Raw genomic sequence first — 11,310 nt, forward strand, 5'->3', positions numbered from 1 at the left:
AAATAATAATAATTTATTTGCTAATTTATATTGTTTATAGACAAAATGTTTATTTTACTCGATTTGATAACAAGTTTCTAACATAGGTTTCGCAGTTTAGAACAGAGCAAAGCTTGCAAAACAAACATTCTAATTATCAAATCTAAACAAACTGTTTTTAAAGCTATTTTTTTATAAACTTTATACGAGTATATATATATATATATACGTAGGCCCCATCAATCAGGGACTTGATTACCTATCACAATATTAATAAACAACATCCATTGTTTACTGATAAGAACAATTAAAAACTAGCAATTCAATGAGTACGTTTTTAAAATCGCTTTACTATAAAACATTCTTATCTTTCGATCGGTCAATACTTCTTCACACGTCACTGATTTAATGAGAGACTGGAACAAAGGTCAATCAGAAATAACTAACTTCATTTTCATTTACATTGGTGGCTACATTCGCATAAAACAAATATAAATTGTAGGCAACCATTAATGTACTGCGTGCAATCCGATAAAGCAGTGTTTATCACTTACAATTCTGTGTAATAGGTTTGTTATAAACAAAATGTAATTACTTACCCTCTGCTCGAAGCTTCACATCAGTTACGTACCCGCCTCTGGAATAGAACACCAGTTCCGAGGACGAATACGCAATAAAAATTCTGTGACAAGTTCATTGTAATTTACAACTTTTAAATTATATTTATAACTACTTTTTTGGAGTAGTGGATAACTTTTGAGAATGGGTTTCGATTTTTCTAGAAGACAATGGTTGATAATTGTGGTTATATCAATAGCAGATTTCTGTAATGCTTTGTGTGTTGCATTGCAGGCACCGTTTTACCCACAAGAGGTATGTATTAATGACTATGAAAATAATATTTCTGTACATAATTTTATCCCATCTTTATTAACTTATACGTGAAAATAAATCCGTATTATATTTCTTTACCGCAACGAAAATTCGAAAAAAGAAGTAAATATAAATTAAAAGTTGGTAACATTGTAGAATTTTGTCGGTAATAGTCTTTTAGTCTCTAGAACTTTTAGTCGTTGCCTTTTTATTGACAGTCTACTATACTAATTAATTATACAGAAGTGTTTCTATTAGCGTTGAATATTATTTTATTTATTAAAACAATTTTTCACAAAATCAATGTATTTATATAATTTTAATAAGTAAAAAAAAACATACAATTTTTGAAAAAAATTGCTCGATAAGATGAACGTGAAATGTGCATAAAAATATTTTTAATTAAAAAAAAAACTCATTATAAATTATGTTCAAATTTCGAATAATCCATTATTCAAAATTTGAATATAATTTACGACAACTAAGAGATATTTATAATTATGAAATCTAGTAACTATGTAGCTTAAAGTTGAATTAACTGCTTATCTAATTGTTTAATTAATTTTATATAAACAAAATATATAATATAAATTATATTAAAAGTGAAAGTTTCTTATAAAAGATAAGATATGTAAATTACTGATGCCTAGAAGTCTGTCACGTGTTAGTGTGCATCTATTGCAATTAATATTATATTTATCTATTGCCGTACTTTGATTTTTTACTTTGTTACAAAGTTTTAAGGCAGACCTTTAGTGTAGAGTTAATCTGAGAAATCTATTCTAAGGAACTGCTTAAGTGATCATGTAATAACCCTGAATTAGCCTATTAGTAAATCCATAATTTTTAGCCATATTTAGCCATCAACTGGCACAAAAAACCAAAGGGACACCTAATTCTGCTCACTAGTATTCAAGACATAATTTTACTATATTACAAACCAATTGGGGAATTCAGTGACAATGTTACTAAGTCTAAAAACTGTAAACTGACAATTGTGAACATATTATTTGAGTGCGCAAGCGCAGCAAGATATCTACGTCAACGTTGAAATTTATATCTGTTAACCTCAAATTAAGCCACAAATATATTTGTAACATTAAATACTTCTTTAGTTTATTATTGTAATAATTACATAATTTTTTGTATTGAATAATACATTTATGATAATTCATACATATTCAGACTGCGCAAATAAAGAGTTTTCGACAATATTTTACCGAGATTAATGTTTTATAACGCCATTTTCAATTTAAAGCTACCGATTTTAAAGAAACACACACTAAAAAGGGACGTAATAATCGCGTAGAGAAAGTCCTCTTTTCTCTTGTATCTTTATTGTTACTTTAGACTTGGTGTTAGCTGAGGTTGATTTGTAACTACGTATAAACAGTCATACTGTGAATTTCAACTGTCGTGACACATGTCCCTAGGCCTTACTCACTCTGCGCCGACAACAGCCAACAATAAGTGATAACCCGACGACAGTGTCACATCTTATCACAGCTTCACAATAGAATTACTAGGCGCCCTTAACTTAACGACTGGTATTAATCATTACATTTTATTATTTAACATTATGTCATTTGCTTTATGTGAACAATTTGATGTTCTTCATGTTGTCTTTTCATTTTATGTATAGTTTTCCGTTCTCTGCTTACCTCTCTCGGTTTCGAGCGTGAGTATTGTTGTTACCACGTCCCGCTGATAATTTAAATTGCGTTATGCGCAGCGACTTGTGAAATTGCGCGTCTTCGTCTCTTAGTCTGTAGCAATTAGTAATCTCACTAATATTATATAATAAATGCGAATGTTTGGAGGGATGGATGGATGTTTGTTTGATAGTATCTCGAGAACGACTGTATGGATCTCGCTGAAATTATGTATTACTCGCTGAATAATGACTTAGTCTGGAAGAACACATATGCTACTAATTATGTATTTTTTAGCTCCGAGAGGACAGAGCCGCGCGCGACTACTAGTTACTTAATAAATGATATGACACAATGGAGAATGCTTAGAAATTTACAAATCTTTAAGATAGCCGTTGTTACTATCCTCGATAAGCTTCTAACATACTGACAAAGTGATCAGACTGACATATAGAAGGTCATTAACATTTATTTGAGAGTTATCAACTTTTTTTTGATTGTTTAAATATACGCAGTCGTAAAATTACTTAATCATACGAGACACTTGAACTTACAAATTAATGCGGTATAAAAAATCTAATTATCGATATAAATTCGGTTTGTCCAGTTCAAAGATCAGATAAATTTGATAAGCTGCTTCTTTTAAATATGTTTCATTTATTAGTAAGTAAAACTAGATGTACTATTTTCTTTTATATGATGACCTTAGTACGTAATTTTTGGCTACCCCATCATAACGTAATGCTTGGGGTGGTTGACGAAATAATATCTGCGACCCACAGATTGAAAATCTGTTTTAAAGGATAAAATTTCTTCAGAGTTACTTTTTCTCATCATCGACGTCTATGAATGCTTGTAATTCAACTCAGAAAGGAGTCTCACGTTACCCGCGCGTGTTATGTTTTTGTACCCGTGTTGTCTGCAACGCATCGCACGCATCTCAGTGCGTAATTTAGACTACGCGTTACAGCTCTGTCGCCGTTAATTGTGATAACCTTTAACCGGTAAAACATATCGATTTAAGTAAAAATACATACAGAAAACCAATTAAAATGCTTCAATTTTTCCTGATATTTACCAAGTTTTTGTTCATCTTATAATTATTAAGTGACGAATAAAGTAAAATGACGAGTGTATGAACATAGGTAGTAAGATAAGATACCTGTAAGATAGGTACTAATATTATAAATGCGAAAGTTTAGATGTATAGATGGTTGGATGGATGGATGTTAGTTTGTAGTTATCTCCAGAACAGCTCAACGGATCACGATGAATTTTGGGATGGATGTAGAACATAGTCTGGAAGAACACAGTTTTTTTTTAATTCCGCGCGGAATGTGCCTCGGTGCTCCCGCTGCTCGTTTGCCCCCTTCTGTTATAAAAAAAAGAGTCGCCGGCAACAGCGATTTTATTTGACTTTCATTCCATCCTTTTGTATTTTTTCCTTTAAGTATGAAAATATTTTTATACACTCTCATACAGTATGACAACGCTCATTAAAATTAAAAGAAAATTCTTGGCAGTTTGGTTTGGATTTGATTATTGAAGACGACATATTTGCAATAAAACTACAGCTAATTGTATTCTGTGTTCACGCAGGCAGAGAAGAAAGGATGTTCAGCAACGGAATTCGGGCTGGTGTTCGGCGTGTTCGAGTTGGTGGTATTCCTGGTGAGCCCGCTGTACGGCGCACACCTCAACCGCATCGGACCCAAGCTGCTCTTCAACGCCGGTATTCAGACTACTGGCACATGCGCCATATTATTTGGGTATGAAATTTACTAGTTCAATACATAACTTTGGCTTTTCACAGAAGCGAAACTGGAATGGACATACAGACGAATCTGGATAAGTGAGATCCAAGAGACCGCGACATTTTTCTTGTTTATGAACGTCGTCCGTTTGGACCGCAGAATGAATCTCTCTTATAGACGTTTGTCGCGTATCCTGGTTCGATTGTATTAGCATCCCTCATATTGTCATCGAAAAAATAGGGACACAAGTCTCTACCAAAAACAGAAACTTTGGTGGTCACTAATAGGATATTTAGGACAGAAATTTACACCTAAGCAGTCAAAGTATAGGCAGTATAATAACATAATGATGTCTGCACTTTCTTTAGCTGATGAAAAGCAGATACTGGTTTTCTACAGCATCTTAAGTAAAAATAAATGTACATTCACTTTGCGTTACTTTACATTTTTATTATATTTACCAATATACTATTATTGGATTAATATTTATTCATATTTTTGGATGAAAATCTGACGAGCGACTTTATAATGCCCATTTATTAACTCATGTAAGAATTGCAATATTATTTGTAAATTACTTTCAGAATATAACAATTGTTTTAAAATATATTTTTATATAAATAACTTAGCGAGGCCGCAATGACTTCCGCACTTAAATATCTCAATGACAAAAGTGATAGTCCTAACCACTTCTTGTTTAAAACATATTACTAACAGATTTAACTGAAATATAATATTAACTACTGTTTATGAAAGTACTAGCCGTCGCCAACGACTCCGTCTGCGCGAAATTTAAAAAAAAAAACTTAATTAGTAGCCAGTCTTTTCTACGCTATGTTCTACATCTATGCCAAATTTCAGCGAGATCCATACAACCGATCTCGAGATACTTTCAAACAAACATCCATACATCCGAGCGTTTGCATTTATAATGTTAATAAGATTAGAAACACACGTAGTTACAATGTTTTTAATATCGTTAGGTTACTACGCGATTGAGAAATTTCTTTGTAAATCAAAAGGAATATTGTACTTCATTACTTAAAGTCATTTACCGTCGTTTAATATACATATACATCACTTTGATATACTCCTAACCCTAATTTAGGTTTGTGATTTCATTTGGTACGAGTATTTCGGCAATAGAAGCCCACAATTATATATAGTTATAATTTTTTGCATTTTTTTTTACATCTTATTTTTTACTAATACTTATAATTGTTTTACACTTTATTGTTGTAACATGGCAGGTTACTTGACAACGTGGAGGGTCACATTCCGTTCATAACGCTGAGCTTCATCATCCGCATTGTTGAGGCGATGGGCAATGCAGCATTCCTCACTGCATCCTTCGCCATCATAGCTAAAGAGTTCCCCAATAATGTTGCAACAATGTTCGTAAGTATTCTATTTTTTGTTCATCTTGTTGCAAAAATTTCAAATCGAAATATTGCTATCCGTTTTTCTTAAGTCTGAAATCATGTACGCACGTAAACATTTTGTAGGATACCCTTATTAGCTTGTACATATATATAATAAAGCTAACAATACTTTATTTCTAGCCGTATTATTTGTTGAAAGATTGTATTTAATCGTTGCAAACGCCTACAAGGTTTCAGCGGCAATTTTTGAAGTTGAAATTTTGTCCATAATAATACGAAATTTCAATTTATCATATAGTATGTCTTTCCAGGCTTCCCTTGAGACTTTCTTTGGGCTCGGTCTAATAGTCGGTCCTACCCTTGGAGGCGCTCTGTATGGAGTTGGCGGCTATTATCTTCCCTTCGCCGTGCTCGGCGCCACGCTGTTCTGTACGGCTGTCATGAGCTACGCAGTGCTGCCCAAATGCAATGACGATGAAGACTTAAAGCCAACTGGACGTAAGTAAATGTTAAGCTGGAGAAATGTCGAAATAGTTTCTATAACACTTTTATTTCCTCAGACTTTAAATGATTTCTGAAGCCAAATAACATAAGAAATTTATTATTTTGTGACTTAAAAGATATGTTTCATGGCTAGATATAATTATGGTTTACAGCAACAATGTTCACTCTGCTCAAAATCCCTGGCGTATTGCTCTCGGCAATCAGCATAATGTCGACGAGTTTGAGCATCGGTTTTCTGCAGGCGACGCTTGAGCCTCACCTAAGACAAGTAAGCTTCGTTAATAATTTACTAATATTATTATAAATAAAGTATTGTGCAAACTGTGTTCCCTTTGACTGCGAGAAAGTAATCCTACTAATCTCAGCCTTTGCGGTGTTTTGCTTCTTTTCCTTATCTCATAAATATCCTTTAAATAAGTGTCTTAAAGTTCTTGCCGACTTGTATTCTCTTATTCTTGTATTCAATGTGACATCTGGCTGGAGGATGCGATATCAAGATATAATAAAAGAAAAGATGTACCTAATCATGTAACCGTTTTTTTTCAGTTTAAGTTCTCTCCGGTAATCCTCGGTCTGATGTTTGTGATTAACGGCGGGGTGTACGCGGTGTCCGCACCGGTGTGGGGCTGGATGTGCGACCATCCTTCCATCAAGCCCAAATACGTCACTGTCATCGGCTGTATGTTCGTCGCGAGTGGCTTTCTGCTTATCGGACCTGCGCCTTTCATTGATATGCCTACGTAAGTTTTTCTTTAATTTTTATTTATATATAATATTATACTTTGACTAGAAACTAATTATTTTTGTATTGCCCAGACTGCTGATAGATTTTTAAAGAATTTTGTAATCAACTTTTTTGTGCTACTGTACTAGTAAGGGCCAGGAAGTCAAAAAATATTAATTCAATTACTGTTTAAGTAATTTTTATTTTCATTACTTTCAGCTTAATGTGGATGACTATATTGGGTCTCGTACTCCACGGACTCGGCATGGGGAGTCAGCTAGTTGCATCTTTCTCGGATGCTCTCGGCACTGCAATGTATGTAAAAAATTTGGAAACAATTCTAGATCAACCCGTTAATCTACTTTTTCTACTTAACAAAGTTGTAATTGTTAGGTTGCACAATTTATATAAGAATGTTCACAATAAAATTGGGATTCTTCTTTTATTCCTTGGTCTAAATAAGCTAGGTCTAGTCTATTTATAGCATTATTTGTTTACAGAGCAAACGGCTTACCTAATTCAATAGAGACGTATGGCCTGGTGTCGGGCATGTGGACTTCGGTATTCGCGCTGGGGGCGTTCGTGGGCCCCACTGTATCTGGGTTACTCTTCGATTCCGTCGGCTTCAGAAACTCTACCATGTTCGTTTTCATTCTGCATCTCATTGTTGTAAGTTAATTCATCAATTATAATGTCAAATCTGAAATAATGTATTGCAATAAAAGTTCCTTCTTACTTGTGAAATAAGTAAAAAAGAAAGCAGACGTTAGGTCATATTAAGAAGTCAAGACAGTGGCATAGGGAAAAAAAATTAAAGTTGCTGTACCAACAACAGTGGCAATGAATTTATAATTTTATGTGTACGTTATTTTGCAGATGCTGGTAGTAATGCTGTACCTGTGGGTGTGTGACCGTAGCTCCAAGATGGACGTGTCAGTGTCGGCCGGTGATTTACTGCAGCTGGACGGAACCCTGGACGAGAGTGTGCTCATCGGCGACAAATACATTATGCCCCCGCCAAGAGTTAAAAGGTAAAATCTGTTAAAAGAACAAAGGACCGTAAAAACAACATTGAAATCAACACATTCGTACATTGTAGTGGAACACCACGACTAGCATCAAATCTGAAGTCACAATGGATTTTCGCCCATTTATCAAAACTCTACCAGAATGCTACTAATAAGTTGCGTTTCAATCCCTTCCATTAAATGTGACTATGGTTTAAAACAAAGTCATGGTTCATCAGTTCATTTAAAATTATTTCAGTCGTCGCTGCGGCATCAGCGTGGAGCGTTCCCGGCCGCCTGCCATGAACAGTTTGATAGCGTGCACTAGCTGCAAAAACCGGCGCAGTCCTTGGAGCCAGCGCACGCCTGTCTACCGGCCCTCCTATGGCAGCCTCGACCACCGCTTCCGTGGCGCCCTCTCTGTTACGTAAACAAATTATCAACAACCCTCCAAAATATTACCAAAGAGTACATAACCATGTTAAACAATATTGTCTAATTGCCAGTCAGGTTGTAGTGCTAAAAATGGCCCTTAACGTCAATTTCTCATATTAAGTCTACTGAGAGAAACACCGTTAGTGATATAACATTCATGATAAAATTTTTCTTACTTGTACTATTATGCAGATTAAGTAGTGACATCTATTACGTCCTCTGCTAATAACAAATAGGTTGTTTTAATTCCCGCTTTCAGTTCTTGTTTTTTTTTTTTATATCATAAAGTGGCAAATGAGCGAGCGGCCACCTGAAATCGCTGAAGTAGCGAAGTGACCGTTGCCCATAGACAAACGCAATTGCATATGCGTTGCCTACCTTTAATCGACGGAGGAGAGGATGCACAGAAAGAAAATATTTTCCCTTTCCATGCATCCTCTCATCCGGAATGTCCACTTCCACTTCCCATCCTTTCCTTATAAGAAAAGGGTGGCATGGGAAATAGGACTAAATATTCTGTCCACAAAAAAGCCATATATACGTAATAAAAATTCCGACGTTCAATGTTTGAAAAGATTTTTACTAAAATTGATATTATATTGATATAATATTTTCATAACAAAAGTTTGTATCGTTAAAATTAAACTTTCTTTGAAGTTTTTACCAGTTCTTACCAACACGGTTTAAATATTTATCGTATTTACTTCATTAATTGTAATTGTAATATTTGATTATTTTCTATCATTAATTATAATTTTTTTCAGTTCCTAATAATAAGTCGTTTTAGGTTTAATAATCTACTTATGTATGTTGAATTTACTACATAAAGTACATAGAAATTTAAAAGTAATGGTTAAAATATTTAATTAAATTCGTCGTATTTAGTATATCTCCCAGTACATACAGATATAGGGCTTGCAGATATTCTATAATTTAATGTATAGCCTGACCAGGACTATAAAAACCTCGCCATATTACGGAAAATATGGACGCAAATATTACGCACACTACAAATTGATGTAATAAAGAATATGATTTTAGAGACTTGGCCACATTTTTTTTTAAATCTTGGTTAGGCTTAAATATCATTAATTTAATATATTGGAATTTGCATTTGTAGCGTATTTCTGTTGCATCGTCTTTATTGAATATTGTAACAATATTATATTAAAGGTTTTTTTTTTAATAAATAAAGATATTTTATTATACATTTTCATGTCTCCTTTATTAATGCTTCTGTTTCTCTGTATTTACTTATTGCTAAAAAGTTATGGCAGGCGCGTTTCACTTTTTTAATTTTTCGCCATTCTATGTCTCAAATACCAAGAAACACCTTACTATCAAAATTCGTGGATCGTTAATTTATGTTTATGATGCCTACATAACTAAAATACTTGTATTATTTGAGGAGCTTAAAACGATGTATGAATTCAACGATGCAAAAAAATCATTAGAAACACATTTTCTTAGTGGAATAATGTTGTAGAAGCAATAGAATTGTTGTTTATCCTGCTCCATATTGTGCAGTAGTAAGGTCAGAATCTCGCGAATAAGGTCTCGAACGAAGTCAACCGATGAATTATCTAGCGTGACGAAGGCCGAGGTAATGAATCTTATTGAAGGAACATCTTTTTTTTGGAACATAAAAAAACTATTCAGTTAATACTATAAAAGGTTGTAATAAACTAAAGTTTCTTTAAATAGATTATATCAGAGCTAAAACTTTTTCTTTTCCAATTTTACTTAGCGGCGCACAGTATCTGCCGAAAAGAAGGCAATTGGGTTGACATGGCCCGAGACCAAACCGCTGAGCCCAAGATAGAGTAACTGGCGGCGCACTGTGGACGCCCTCTGTCCTACTATGGGGACATAGAACTTTAAGTCAAGTCAATTTTATCTGGATATCTGTTGGCTGGATACGGGCTTAACTTAATGCCGTTAATTTTTCATTTAATTCATTCAAATACACCAAATGTCTTCTAAAATGTACGGTCTTTTGTTTCAACTTTTTATTTAATCTTTACTCAGGAACAGAACATGAATAAAGAATTTTTAATATTTTTAATATCTTGATTTTGGCACATTTAAGATCGTTGTTATACCGGAACTAGTAACAAAACGACACAACAAATGTAAAATGACTATCTTAATTGATCTCTCACCTCGTGACAATGACATTTAGAAGATGACGGAACTGTTTTAGGACACATCCATCTTAAGGTAAATAATTTACTATTTATTATTTTTAAAGTAAATTAATAACATTATTATCAATTCAATTATGTTAAATAAACGACAATTATCCAGCTTATCCCTAATCAAGATTTATTTTTCTTAAGTTGTAAATGCTTGGCATTTCAAGCGTCATCAAGGTTAATTTTAATTCATCAAGATCATATAACTTTTTATATACAGCACTTTTATTTTTTTACTACCATTTTAAATAACGATTTCAAACTTAGTTTAGTATTTTAAAGTTTACCTAATACAAGCAAGTCTACTTTTCTTACAAATTGAAGTCCACCATAAACGTCTCAAGACAGAAATATAATATAATGTCCAAAGAACGTTGTCCGTTTTATCTTTACCAACTAATAAATTATTAAAAAAAACAAATGACGCGGTAATTATTGATATCTACTTACCAACAGCTTTTAAATACTTTGTATGAGTAATGTCCTTGACTTAGTCGACCGTGAATAAGTCAGTTTGCACAAAAAATATTGTTGGACTACTCATTTCTATCGCAGTGACTTCATAAAACTTAATCCTAGGAGATGACGCATTTCTAACCAAACCAGTTAGAAAAAAGCCCAGATGTTCGCTGACAAACTTATTCATACCATGAGCTCTTAAATAAAAAAGTAAGTTGTGAAAAATAAAAAGACAAATTACTAAATACTTACGTAACAAAATTCTCGGTCAATAAATGAAGTGAATTACAAGCATACAAAATAAAACAAAACAGAAAACAATACAGTGGCATTTCTTTTGTTTTCA

At 33.5% G+C, this 11,310-nt stretch overlaps 1 protein-coding gene across 1 annotated transcript; it reads left to right on the forward strand.

Moving 5' to 3' along the window:
• The first annotated feature begins 581 nt into the window (after positions 1–581).
• Positions 582–8,648, forward strand: LOC106118117 (MFS-type transporter SLC18B1). Its single transcript, XM_013312671.1, has 10 exons — positions 582–852; positions 4,104–4,273; positions 5,509–5,656; positions 5,952–6,138; positions 6,297–6,412; positions 6,691–6,884; positions 7,088–7,183; positions 7,369–7,537; positions 7,745–7,899; positions 8,135–8,648. Exons 1-10 carry the CDS (start codon positions 742–744, stop codon positions 8,304–8,306), a joined length of 1,518 nt encoding a protein of 505 aa, XP_013168125.1. The 5' UTR covers positions 582–741; the 3' UTR covers positions 8,307–8,648.
• Positions 8,649–11,310: the final 2,662 nt, after the last annotated feature.

This window comes from Papilio xuthus, unplaced genomic scaffold (assembly GCF_000836235.2).
Source record: "Papilio xuthus unplaced genomic scaffold, Pxut_1.1 DF827597.1, whole genome shotgun sequence".
In the NCBI taxonomy this organism is placed as follows: Eukaryota; Metazoa; Arthropoda; class Insecta; order Lepidoptera; family Papilionidae; genus Papilio; species Papilio xuthus.

Bases quoted from the DNA above. Each gene is read 5' to 3' on its own strand.
- LOC106118117 (XM_013312671.1), top strand. From the start codon at position 742: ATGGGTTTCGATTTTTCTAGAAGACAATGGTTGATAATTGTGGTTATA. The intron at 5,657-5,951 runs GTAAGTATTCTA...ATGTCTTTCCAG, and splicing joins ATAATGTTGCAACAATGTTC to GCTTCCCTTGAGACTTTCTT. The intron at 7,900-8,134 runs GTAAAATCTGTT...AAATTATTTCAG, and splicing joins CCCCCGCCAAGAGTTAAAAG to TCGTCGCTGCGGCATCAGCG.